Source organism: Rhinatrema bivittatum, chromosome 2 (assembly GCF_901001135.1).
Source record: "Rhinatrema bivittatum chromosome 2, aRhiBiv1.1, whole genome shotgun sequence".
In the NCBI taxonomy this organism is placed as follows: domain Eukaryota; kingdom Metazoa; phylum Chordata; class Amphibia; order Gymnophiona; family Rhinatrematidae; genus Rhinatrema; species Rhinatrema bivittatum.
Window position 1 is genome coordinate 590,147,504 of NC_042616.1, and position 14,195 is coordinate 590,161,698.

The 14,195-nt window shown below is 41.5% G+C and overlaps 1 protein-coding gene across 4 annotated transcripts in view; it reads left to right on the forward strand.

The window, feature by feature from the left end:
- Positions 1-14,195, forward strand: part of METTL4 (methyltransferase like 4) — an 86,092-nt gene that overhangs the window by 62,190 nt on the left and 9,707 nt on the right. For 3 of the 4 annotated variants that reach the window (XM_029591085.1, XM_029591084.1, XM_029591086.1), the window contains one exon: positions 9,949-12,775. The exons of the other annotated variant lie outside the window; for it this stretch is intronic. In XM_029591085.1, coding sequence (XP_029446945.1) covers positions 9,949-10,108 — 160 coding nt within the window. In that variant the 3' untranslated portion in view covers positions 10,109-12,775. Of the gene's footprint in view, positions 1-9,948; positions 12,776-14,195 lie in introns of those variants that run through there. 4 annotated transcript variants of the gene reach the window in all.

Sequence of the window (14,195 nt, forward strand, 5' to 3'; positions counted from 1 at the left end):
AGACCTTTTCACTGCTCCTCCTATAGGGCTCTCTTCCCTTGTTAAAGGGACAGCATGGGTGGGGTCCTCCTGGCCCCACCTGATGACATCATCTGGGAGCCTCCCTCTTTAGCCCTACTTAAGGGCTCTTCAGTCATTCCTCCAGTGCCTTCGCAATGATCAAGTCTTCTGAGGAGCTTCTCCTTCCTCTTGGACTCCATGTTCCTGCTCTTGCTTGGTGTTCCAGTGTTACAAGGGAACAAGGGATCCCTCTTCGTTCCATCTCTGATGTCCTGATGTTCCCGATGTCCTCTTCGTTCCGTCTCTGATGTCCTGATGTTCCGGAAGGCCTGACGTCCTAGATGGCTAGAAGTCTTATGTTCCTGAACTTCCTGATATCGGTTCCTTTGATGTTCCAGCTTCTCGAGTTCTCCAGATGGCCACCCCGAGGGTAAATCCATTTTGTATGGTTCCTGTTTCCGGTCATTGGAGTCTTGGTCAGTTGGACTCCTTTCTTGAGCCTGCCCCACTCCCACGTGGTCCACGACCAGCCCTACACAGTGTAGGGCACGCAGAGGACAGGGTGCCCTACACAGTGTAGGGCACGCAGAGGACAGGGTGGTCCATGACCAGCCCCTTGGGTCCGCCCTGAGGTGGGCTGTGTAGGGCGCCCTGAGGAACAGTGCACACCTGTCTTCGTCCAAGTCTTCCAAGTCCTTTTCGTCTCATCTGGAATTCCCAAGGTCCATAAGAGATATCCTTGCCTCGGACATTTCTGATGCCCTGAGCCTCCATCTACTCTAGTTCCAGATGCCTTCTGTGGGTGAGCTTCCATCCGCTTGCCTTTCCGGATGTCCTGAAGTCTTTTGTTCCTGTTGTCGATGCCTTGTGTTCCACTCCTGAGTCCTGAAGTCTTTGTCTCAGCCTTCAAGCTTCAGTCCTAGTCCGCCCTTGTCTCCTGTCCAGCCTGCCGCCTCTCGCTACCCAGCGGCAAGTCCGAAAGGGTGTGGAGTAGTCGGAGGACCACTCAGAGACCAACCTTTTGTGGTTGGTCTCACTAAGGCAGGCAGGTCGGCAGGGGCCTGGTCGCCTCCAACCCTAGATGAGGCCTGCCTTACCGCAAAGGTAAGGCATCTCTCACCCTCTAGTGCTCCCGGCCAGCAGAGCATAACAGGAGGTTGGAAAGTAAAGGCCAGTAAGTCTTACTTCAGTGGTGGGGAAAATAAATAGAGACACTGCTGAAAGGAAAGAATAGTGAACTACCTACAATCCAGTGGGTTGCAGGCTCATGGGCAGTTTGGTATTACCAGAGGCAGATCGTGTCAAAAAATATGATTGATTTTTTTTTTCAGTTGGGTGACTTGAGAATTAGATTGAGGTTATGTGATAGATGTGACTTACTTGGATTTAAAAAAGAATATTCAAAAAGCAGGCAAAGGACATGCAAAATTATCAGGAAAAATGAAGGGAAGCAAGGAAGGCAGTTAAGAGAACATAGGCTCAAAAGGAAGAGAACATTTCCTAATTCATAAAAGGAGGAGGTAAAACATGCTTTAGATATGGAAGGGAAAAGTGAAAAATGAAAGGTAGATGGACAAATCAAGATGGTAATTTTAAAACGAGCATGCGTGAGCCCATACACTTGCATATCGGGGCGCAAGCAAAGATACGCTGGAATTTTAATCATGCATACACTTGTGCACGTGTGTTGTAAAATACATCAACTGCACGTAAGTATGCTCTTAATTTTAAGAGGTTGCTTGAGCACAGCTAGCACACATATGTCTTCCCTAGGACTTTGTCAGCTTTTATGCGCTTAAGTCAGCGGATTTGCAAACATTGTCGCATGAGGCATATTCCCAGTTTTCCAATTTGTCCATCAGTTTGTCCAGTTAATATTGAGGTCTTTTAGATCTCTCTGGTTCTTCATTCTGCACACCGCCCAATTGACCTGGACCTCTCATCCTGTTCTATAAGCACTAAAACTCGAGATCCACAGACCTACTCTTCATCAGGAGCAGCAGTAAAGTTACATGGATATCTTGTGTGCTGCTCTGCAATTTTCAGTTTTAAAATACGGAGGTACATGCATAAGTCTTGGCCCTAGCCTGGAATGCTACACACGAGTAAACATGTGCATATTTTGCATCTTTTTAAAATCTGCATTGCTTGCACGTGGCCCGCATATGTGCGTATTTTTGTGTGAGCAAGGCTTTTAAAATTGACCTGTAAGAGAGAAGAGGAGGATTAGTGAAGAGGAGGATTGGCAAAAAGCAGAAATCTTAAATAATTTAGTGTGTTTGCTATTGACCACACTACCTCAGCAACAGGTTGACTACCTTAGCAGTAGGGCTAGTTGCTGTCCTGTCTTTGTCTCCAACCTGCCTTGCCTTGCCTTTGTCTCTAGCCTTGCCACTGTCTTCACCCTCATCCAGCCTTGCCTTTGTCTTCAGCCTCATCCAGCCTTGTTGTTGTCTTCAGCCTTATCCAGTCTTGCTTTGTCTTCAGCCTCACCCAGCCTTGCCTTTAGCTCCCACTTTGTCTTCTTCTCCTTCCTCCTAGTCTGCCTGCCATCGGATTGATTCTCGGAACTGACTCTAACCTATGACCTGACAATTCTTGCTTTCCGCCTGCCTTGACCTCAGCCTGACCATCGACCATCCTTGCCTGCTGCCTGTCTCGACCACAGCTTGAATCCAGAACCACTCTTCTGGAGCCTCAGAGGCTGCCACTTAAGAACATAAGAAAATGCCATACTGGGTCAGACCAAGGGTCCATCAAGCCCAGGATCCTGTTTCCAACAGTGGCCAATCCAGGCCATAAAAACTTGGCAAGTACCCAAAAACTAAGTCTATTCCATGTAACCATTGCTAATGGCAGTGGCTATTGTCTAAGTGAACTTAATAGCAGGTAATGGACTTCTCCTCCAAGAACTTATCCAATCCTTTTTTAAACACAGCTATACTAACTGAACTAACCACATTCTATGGCAACAAATTCCAGAGTTTAATTGTGCGTTGAGTAAAAAAGAACTTTCTCTGATTAGTTTTAAATATGCCCCATGCTAACTTCATGGAGTGCCCCCTAGTCTTTCTACTATCCGAAAGAGTAAATAACCGATTCACATCTACCCGTTCTAGACCTCTCATGATTTTAAACACCTCTATCATATCCCCCCTCAGTCGTCTCTTTTCCAAGCTGAAAAGTCCTAACCTCTTTAGTCTTTCCTCATAGGGGAGTTGTTCCATTCCCCTTATCATTTTGGTAGCCCTTCTCTGTACCTTCTCCATCGCAATTATATCTTTTTTGAGATGTGGCGACCAGAATTGTACACAGTGTTCAAGGTGCGGTCTCACCATGGAGCGATACAGAGGCATTATGACATTTTCCGTTTTATTCACCATTCCTTTTCTAATAATTCCCAACATTCTGTTTGCTTTTTTGACTGCCGCAGCACACTGTACCGACGATTTCACTGTGTTATCCACTATGACACCTAGATCTCTTTCTTGGGTTGTAGCACCTAATATGGAACCCAACATTGTGTAATTATAGCATGGGTTATTTTTCCCTATATGCATCACCTTGCACTTATCCACATTAAATTTCATCTGCCATTTGGATGCCCAATTTTCCAGTCTCACAAGGTCTTCCTGCAATTTATCACAATCTGCTTGTGATTTAACTACTCTGAACAATTTTGTGTCATCTGCACTTAAGACCTGCTGGCCCCCAGAATCCAAAGGCTCAACCTGAGGGAGGAAAGGGGTCAATATAGACGAAGCTCCAGCTCAGTCTCTGCATCGTCTGCTCCGCCAGTTGGCGGTGATGGCCTCATCCCAACACAAGGATCCACACTCTTAACACTAAGGCAGAAAATGGCATTGATAAATTTGAAATGATTACAAACCAAATTATAGAGGAGGAAATGCCTGAAGAACTTACACAAATGAGAGTATATGAGAATATACAATATCATGGGACCCAATGTTATCCACTCCACGATGTTAAAAGAGCTCAAGAATATATTTACCACAGCCCTCCTTAACTTGTCCTTGAAGATGGAGAGGTTTTGAGTGATCTGAGAGCAGATGTAATCAAGTTACACAGAAATAGGAACAAAGAGGAGGTGGGCAACTAGTCTTATTACTCTAATGTTGGGCAAAACTGTTGAAACATTACTAACAAAAAAGGCAGTTCAGTACCTTAAAACAGTTAGTGGTAGATTTTAAAAGAAGCATGCGTGGCCTACATGTGCGCGCGCTACCCGGTGCATGCACATATACGCCCGATTTTATAACATGCGCACACAAGGGGGTGCACAATTGTGCACCTTGCATGCACCGAGCTGCGCTGCCTTCCTCCGTTCTCTTCCCCCTAACCTAACCTTTCCCCCCCCAGCCCTACTCTAACCCCCCCCCCCCCGACTCTTGTCTTACTTTTTGTGCCTGCCTCTGGGCAGGCGCAAGTTGCGCACGCTGGCAACCTGCCAGCACGCGATCCTCCAACACAGCGGCAATGGCTGTTATGTCGGAGGCCTCTGGCCCCGCCCCAGCCCCACCCCAGACCGCCCTTTTGTAAAGCCCCGGGACTTACACGCGTACCGGGGCTTTATGAGCGTTGCCGGGCCTTTTTAAAATAGGCCCAGCGCATGTAAGGCTGGTTACGCACGTAACCCTTTTAAAATCTGGCCCTTAATATACAAGATACCAGACAACATGTTTTCGTAAAGGAAAGAGCCTATCAGATAAATCTGATTGAGGTCTTTAATGAGGTGGTAAAAATTGTGGATCAGGGGTGCAGGAGAAGTTGCCTATCTGGACTTCAGTAATGCTTTTGATACTCTTCTGTATAGAAGACTGGTAAGCAAGCTGGATGATATGGGAGTAGGACTGAAAGCTGTAAACTGGGTGAAGAAATGGTTGAGTGGCAGGATATAGATTGGTGGTAAATGGCGTTCACTCTGAGGAGGGCATCATACTAGGATTGTTTCTTTTCAATTTCTTTATTAGTGAGTTTCAGAGGAACATGAGGGTAAAGTATTCTTGTTTTAAAAAAATTTAAAAATCTGTAACAGAGTAGACATACCCGAAAGGGGGTGAAAAAAAAATCCAAAATTAAACTTGATAAAACCAGAAGAATGGTCAAGGGTTTGGTAAATTTGTTTCAGTGTTAAAAAGTGCAAACTGGGGTATAAAATTTCATTAACAACATACCAAGTAAGAGGATAAGAACTGAAAACAGTTAAGAATGAGATCTAGAGGTCATCATCTCATGTGATCTAACATTAGTGTTCGCAGTAGCTTTATTATCTTGATTGGTTAACACTATGCTCAATAGCATAGGCAGAAGTATCAGCAGCAGAAAAAAAGGGGATAATATTGCTCAGGATTAGGTTATTATTGAGATCTCACCTTGAGTGCTGTATTCAGTATTGGAGATTGTACCATCATAAAGAGACTGAGAAGATGGAAGCTGTTCAGAAAAGAGCTACTAAAATGATAAAAATCCTGTAACACAGTCCTTATGAAGAGAGCATAAGATAATCAAGATGTACTTGCTGGAGTAAAGAAGGGATGGAAAGATACGATACAAAGACTTAAATATTTGATAGGTTTCAATAAAGAATGGGACTGTGTCATTTTCAAGGAAATTCAAGAGCAAGGGGCCATGATACAAAATTGCAGGGAGAAAATTCATAGGAAACATGAGAAAATGCCTAGAATTCCAACATACTTGGGACAGACACAAAGCAGTTGGTGGGTAACAGGTAGAAGACAGGAGGGAGGGGCTTGAGGGTTTGCTGAGTTATATGGATCTTTAGAGGGCTAAAGAGAAGAGAATAGAAACTGGTGAGAAGAGAGTAGTAATCTGGCTATGTTGGGCTTCCCAGAAGGCTGGGGTTACTTGTACAGAATGACCATGGTCATAACCCTAACATAAACAAGCACAAGGTGGGGCCAGCCACTTGTCTTGGTGGCTGTTTGGATTCTTACAAAGCTTGGTGGTAAGACATGGAAGGGGACCTGGATTAAATGTGGGACTTGTAAGGACGAGAGGAAAATGACAATATATGCAATAGCCTAACAGCAAGAGGGAGTGGAGGGCCAACAATGTAACAGAATTTAAACATGCTTGGACTAAATATTAAGGGCAATAGCAGGAAGAGGATTATGAGGTTAGGTAAAAGACATGGGATGGAGCTGGGATTGATGGGAATTTATTGTATATACTCATCTATTCACAGTGGTAGAGAAATAGAAAGAAACATAACTGGACCAATTGGTCCTTATCTGCCATCATCTCCTCTGTTACACTCTTACATGCAGGGGGCTTCCCCAGTCTACTCAAAACAGTGCCCATATGTGCACGAATTCTCCACAGCATTGTAACACTGCTTTTACCTAACAAATACATTACAGTAGAACAGTTTGAAGAATGACAAGGTTAATGATTTAAAAGTAAGATTTGTAATTGATAATCTTGTGAAGATTGCTGATATGTACACTTTTTTAAAATATTGTAAAATACATAGAGGGTGTAGTTTTCTTTTTACTCTGGAGCACAATGCACTTTGAAATTCTGCAGAATTTGCTGATTATCAGTGACATATTTATCCATTTTAGACATGAATATTTTATGGAGAAAAGATCCTACAAAACCCTAAATCAAAGGCAATTTAGCTTATAACAGCAATAATCCCTTCTAGAAAGGGCATTTACTTCCAGTTAATGTCCTTTCTGGGTTCAGCTCCCTCAGATGGGTCATTAGTTAACAGTAAGTTAATTAAATTGAACAGAGAATTACTACTTAATGTTACAAAGCAGCATAACATGATTGTGTACAGTAACTAAGGCTAAGCACATGTGGCCCAATTTTAAAATGTCCTCGCGTAAATTTCGGGGGTTATGCGCGTGACCGGGCCTTGCGCGCGCTGCGCATTTTACAACGGGCCCGGCCACGCGCGTAACCCCCGATACGCGGACAAGTGCCGGGCCTACTGAAAGGGGTGGCCTGGGGGCGTGGTCTGGGCACAGAGGGACAGGGCGGGGGAGGGGGGGGAGCGGGCCAGGACATCGCCATTAGCCGCTGTCCCAGGGAAGCACGCCCTGGCAGCTGACCGGCATGCGGAGTCTACTGCTGCTCCGAAGGAGCAGTAAGGTAAAAACTTAAAAAAAATCTAATGGGTAGGGGTCGGGGAGGAGAGTGGAAAAGGTAGGAAGGTTAGATAGGGGTATAGGGAACTTGGGAAGCCCTACTTGCGATGTTGCGTGTTGCTTTTTAAAATCCTGCGTGTGCGAGTCGCGGGCCGACCCCACATGCACACGTGGATGTTAAAATCCAGTGCACATGTGCACGCAGATATCGTATTTTATAACATGCGCGGTGTGACACGTGCATGTTATAAAATCGGCACATCCATGTGCGCACTCCAGGAACCGCACACACATGGACGTGCACACAGGGGTCTTAAAATCGACCCCATGGGTTGCATCCCAAACAAAATTTTGTTGATATTTACCATTTGCCACCAACACTCGAGGCAAGAGGATACTGGGCAAGACAATGTGGGCAGTATACATTTTCAAACTTTGAATATAACTTATCTGATGAGTATTCATTCAAAATATTTTTTGTCTTTTTTTTCTTCTTTATTGAGATTCATAGTTGCCAGATTGAAATGTGCAGTTGTCCTAGGCACCCTGTGGCTGCTCCTCGGCTGAAGGAAGAACAGGCTGCAGACTTCCCGTGTCTGCCTGCACTGTGCCGGCATACAGAGGCATCCAGCTGCACATTCTGCTCTTCTCCTCAACCTCGGCATAGATTTGATTTATGACTATGGCATATTTTATGCTAGAAAGGCAAATTATCCTGGAAAGGGAGTGTCTAACACTTTTACTGCTAATGCTGGGTTTCTTCTTGTACAATTTCAGTAAGATGTTTAAAAATAGTAAAATCCATTGCACTCCGTATTTCACACAGGAATATTATATTCCACTGGGAAGTTGATAGTCCAAGCTTCCGATGAGTATATAAGATTCATTTGTGAAACAAATAGGTTCAGAGATGATATTGTTGGAAAAATGGTTGGAATTTTTGAGGTGATCATAATATGGAATTCACTGAAAGGAAAAAAAGGTTTTATATTTTAGAATTCCATAATATCTTTAAGCTAATATGTCTATGAAAATGCATCTTATTTTCAGAGGTGCCTTGGTCTTGGAATTAAGCATCATGAAATTTACTACAGACAAAAAGCAAACAAAAAACGTACACCTTAGTCACTAGAGCAAAATCCTTCCTTTGACGTCTTCTAATCAGGCTTCTTCCTTCCCACAATAACACAGTAATGATGAGGGATCAAGTCAGACAAGAAATGTATCATAGCAAAGCCTGAAGCAGTAAGCGCTGTTATCTAAGCCTGAGAAATCTCAGGAGAAACTGTAAATGTTATGATCAGTAGATGTAAGTGAGCTCGTGCACTTAAACAATATTTTTTTCTAAGAGTGCTTTAAGAATGAAAGTTTGGAAAAAAAAATTGACGCTCAAGCTAATCATTTATTCCACAGCTCAAGTCAATAGAAACATTATCTTGATATTTTTGGAGTATACAATTTCCTTTTCTTGTTGATTAGGTTTAGCTTGCGGACAGCTCCTCCTTTACCTGGAGATCTGTGCATTCGTTTTAAACTCCAAGCTTTACATTTCCCAGTCCTTAAGCTTTGCTTTAGGCTGTTTCATCACCCTCCCCACCCCCAGCCATCAAATCACTACTTTAATTTGTCTTCATGCATCAGTTTCATTAACATGCTGCTGCTGTAACACAGAATGGTGCTGCCTGACAGCTAGGGACAGCTCGAATTGCTTCATTGATAAACCGGATTGCAAAAGTGCAGTTATGTATCTGTCATCCTATTAGCCCTCTTTTTTTTTTCCCTCAACAATATTTGGAGTTTCTGTTTGTAACAACTCTTTTGTAGTTAAAGACTGCTTTAGACGTATACGTTTTATTCAAAGTGCAGCTTTTGTCCGGGAATCAGAGGCGTGCGGCAGCCTTGTATTTTAACCGCCTCCTTTTTAAAGAAAGCTTGATTTCAGCAAACAGAACTTCTGCTTCTAAAGAAACTCTTCGGCAGCGTGTGTGACAAGAATCCAATTCTTCTACAATCACTGGGGGGGGGGGGTTTGTATCAAACTTGCAGGCTTCCTGTTTCACAGTGGGACTGTTGTAATTCCGCTATGGAAGGGAGGAGCTGGTGATTAGAGGCTGTATTGCTGCTGTAGGTGGGAATCAGCAGCTGCAGGTTTGAATATGTATTTCCTATCATTACAGAAAAGAAATGGCCCTGGCAGGGCAAGGCAGAAGCAGGTGGCTTTAGTGCACCCTGTAGCCTTGGTATTCCGAGATGGAAATCTTTCTTAAGGGATCACCGACTGTGATCACCTTCTATTTCCTAGAACTGTTGGATGTATTGCAATGTACTGTACTTTTTTTTTTTTGTCTTTCCAAGATCTTCCGCCTCCATTTTCAAATGTGTTAATTGTTGTAAGTTTTCTGCACGTTGGCAAGGCTTTATTTCTTTTTTCTTCTTCTCTTCTTCCCTCCTACACGGACAAAGTTTAAAACGCTGTCAGTACTCTGGAGACATGTTATGATGACAGTATTGAAAAATGGAAAAGTCACCCGTGTAGGCGGTGAAATCCTCATTCCCTCTCTAAATGAAAACCGATAAATCAGACCTATAAGGTTTTCACTGTATTGTCCCAATCTCAAGGACACTTATTTCAGATTATTTTTAAACCATAAATGGGCTGTTAATGAAATCCTCAAAATACATTTGTTGTCTTCATTTTCTAATGAAACGTTCCCTTTCTCATCTGTTAATAGCTAAGAGGGAAATTGATTTTTTTGTTTGCTCTTCCTCATCAGCCTCTTCTTCCTCTTTGTCTCTTTTGTATTTTGTCCAGAGGTTCTTGCAGAATATGTCAAGCCAGAAGCGAGGCGACTGGAGCTGTTTGCTCGCAATCTTCAGCCTGGTTGGACCAGCTGGGGGAACGAGGTTCTCAAATTCCAGCACATCGATTATTTCATTTCCCCGGAGACAGAAAGCTGACCAAGATCTCTTAGCTTAAGTGGAAGGGTTTATTTTTTTTCTACCACAGAATTGCTTTTTATTACCAGTGGAACACTTAGGAAACAATGTAAATACAATTGGACATGTTGTAATCGAAATCCATGTAGCCCCTTGTTCTGTGAATCCATTATTGTGCTGGCTTCAGTCGCACATTTTGTGCTTACCTTCTTACTGAAGATCTCAAGGGAAGGTTAGCAAAGGGGAAAAAAAAAAAAGAAAGACAGACTAATTATTCTCAAGACTTCTGTGTTACTTAAGCCACATGTCATGAGAAACAAACTGTGAACATTTATCACTGACACTAAATAACATTTTTAGTAAGAAGTCTACAAGTCTGAGTAACAATGCAGTCAGAATCTGTATTATTGTTTTTTAAATTGTCTGGCCATTTGCTTGAGGAGTAAAGTAGCATTGGTTTACTGTGTCTATTCAAGAAAGTCAGAGGAATTCCAGAACATACAATTCGTTATTATATTATTCTCAGTAAATTTGTACCGTATGCTTATTTTGCATAGCCATTGCCATGCCACTATACAAAAAGAACAAATGTCTCTATGCCTGGAGTGCTTAGTGATTGATATATCTGTATTTAGTTTTCAGGTGCTGAAATACTTAGTATAGAAATATAGTAGATAACAGCAACAAAAGACAAGTTGGTGCATCCAGTCTGTCTAGTTTTTCCTGCCTACACTGCCAGCTGCCTGCTGTATGAGTTTGAGTGCATGTAGGGATGTAGCCTGTTGTCTGTCAGTTTTTATTGTCATCTTCTTTTGCTTTCTGCCATCATGGAAAAATGAGTTTATAAACTCCCATACTTAATCCAACTTCTATCCCACCAACCTCTGTAATAATCTAAACAACTACCAGAACTAGTGAGGCCGTTGCCTAAACATCTGGCCTCCCGTGGAATACCTAAATGGCACTCGGGCACCACTGACCTGCCAGCATTGGTCCAGTTGGCTTCTGGGGTGTTGTAGACTGTGGGTACCAGTCCAGCTGCCCCACAGCCTGTGGTGTCACTAGTTCATGCTTCCTTTTTCTGCCTTTTGTTTCCATCTATCATCAAACTGAACATTAGCAGGGTAATTTATCACAGTGCGCTTAGGACTGAAGGCTGCGTGTAGAAAGTACTCGCACTCTTTAGCCTGAATTTTCAAAGCAGATTTGTGCACGAGTCCACTTTGAAAATTTACATGTACGCATGGAAAACAGTGCCGCACATGCACACACAAGCACATTTAACATCTGCTCATTAGCAGGCACAAATGTGTGCAAGTAAAATTTATGTGCATGCTTTCAAAAATCAAAAGTTGTGCATAAATACGATCTCCAACCCCAGAATGTCTCTGCTGTGCGCATAAACGTTCACTCAGAATCGCTTCTAAGTGTCCTTGTATGTGTACAACCCCACCCGGGCATTTTTCAAAAATCCCATTTCCCTGCATAAACCCACACATTACACATGGGAATGTTTTGAAAATTCAAGGGTAATTTTTAGACATCTCGCATAGGTTCAAGTCTGTGGCTTCTCTATACCCACAGACTAGCAAGAATTTTCAAAGTGATTTGTGGGTGTGCATACAAAGTTAGATTTGTGTAAGAGGTGTAAAATCAAAAGTATGTTCATAAATACCAATCCCACCCCAACTCACCCCCCACCCCAGAGCACCTAAAAGTGCACACGAAATGGTCTTCGGTGCACACCAGCTGGTGCTGTTTTCAAAGAGTCACGAGAATCAAACTGAGTTTTACCCATGTAACTGCTTTAGAAAATTATCCACTACATGGCCACCACCAGCCTGGAATCTTTAATAACCAACAGAGGAATCTCATTGGGAAAATCAGAATAAGGCTCATTCTTGCCAGGGTATAAGCATAACTAGCCAACCGAAAGACACTAAGCAATGGACAATAGCAAAACCCAAAGCCTTTGGGTATGAAGGTTGCTTTTCAGAAGAGTCCTTATGATGTTGGGCCAGAGGTTTCTTTCCTACCATCCTGCAGCCTGGCTAAAACCTACAAATATTTTTATATCACCAGGTTTTGATTTTCTGTATCGAACAGCCAGCAGTTTTATTTCCTTTTTGAGCTGCAGAGGAAAACTGTTAAACTTCTTACTTTAGTACACAATATTTTAAGTTTGATTCCAACAGCAGTTATACATTGCAGATGATTCCTGTTTACTAAATAGAATTTGGTTTGATACTCAGACAGTGCAATTCACTTGTTGTGAAAGTTGAATTTGCTACTGCTGTTTACTCATCTATAAATTGATTACAAAAGCTTCCTTCAGTTTCTGCATTGGTTTTGGTTTGGTGCATGGAATGAGTATTGGCGAAACAACGTAATTCATACAATTTTTATTCAGAATATTTTGTTTTAAATCCCTTCTTAATGATATGAGGGAATGAAGGAGGGAATTAGTTTGAATAAAGGTGAAAGAAGCTTGCATTTCCTAAAATTCTAGAAATCTTTTTGTAAATTCTTCTTTTTTGTCTTAAGCAAAATAACTATAGGCCTTCTTACTGTGTCATTTGGCTTGCTTGCACAGGTGCTGCCTGTTAAACAATTGTGAAATATGCCACTGGAAACACTCAACTTATTTTTAATATTAAAATTGTTTATTACTGCAATAAATCATGACAAATTCTCAAATAGTATACATTTGTTAAGACTAACTTATTTTTAATGAAATATGATCTGTCAAATAAATCCCAATGCTGTGATTGGCTTCCAAATGTTCTAACCTGTACCAGCATCCCAATATAATGCCATAAGTTGGTTAGACACACTGAATCACTTTTTTTTCTTTAAAATAAATAGATTTAGAAGTGCAATAAGATGTTCCAAAATATACATTGCAGTGGGATACTGACACATCTCAAGTGACACCAACAATATCATACCCTATTGCTTTATTGATACATGTTATTAAATAAAGTATACAGTATTATGAACAGGTAGGGAACATGGGCAAGTTGATGTGCCTTGCTGTCTTTATCTGCTGTCATATTCAATGGTTGTTCCCTTAGGCTTTTCATAGAAACAGATAATGGTGTAGTTGAATGTTGTCCTTTATTTATATTCACCATTGGAGGCAAAGAGGGTTTCCAGCATGATAAATGACCACTAATTACAGCACAGCACAAAACAAATTACATGCTCCTACAAATTAAATACAGGTTGGATTGTTCAGTGTGTTGTTAAATCTGATCTGATCGTCTCACTGGATGTTTAACATTGATTTCATTACCAAGGCTGTTAAACTATTTTTTTTTTTTAACATTTTGAAAGGATTTTACCTTCCACCAGTTTTTTTTCAAGAAGATTTTTTTTTTGTACTTTATGGAACTTAATTGTGTTTCTTTCTTTTATACTACAGGGTTGGTAAACTTAAAATGTCAAAAAAGGAATTTTTATGTCAGTACATAAAATGAAGCTTACCCATTTGTCACAATTGCTGAGCCTACTGTAGTCTGGATTTTGTTTTATTGTTTTATTTTATGAAAGCGATATAATTTCACCAGTTATGCTTCCGGGACCAAATAAAATCATTGCTAAATTAAACTTGTGGCCAAAGCAGATAACTGTAGCTGTAGCTATCATGTGAACCTTGTGTTATGTGCCTATTAAACAGTCAGGGAACAGTTTATGTCATGGGCTGTTGATTGCCACAGAGAGTAGGTTTTCCATAGTAAAGAATAAAGAAAGTAAGACTGTTGCCATGAAGAACTCTTGCTTTCCAAATTATAGGAGGGGGAATAGATAGAAGGTTATTCCTTTGTGATAATAAAGCAAAAGAAAACCAAATAAGTTTTTGGGTAGAGATGGCTAACAAATGTTTAAAGATACAAGAGTTTGTATTTTCATTTGTTAGTCTCATTGAAGTATCATCTCTACCCGACTGCTTTGCTGGTTTATTTTTTAGTTACGTTTATGTAAGCCCTTTCTAGATATGTTAGCTGATATGTGAGAGAAATCACCATAGAAAATATAGCATTAACATTCCCCACAGGGTACAGTGCATAAACATGGGGTTTTCCTATAGGGCAGAATATCAGAATTCAGAGCCAGTGGACA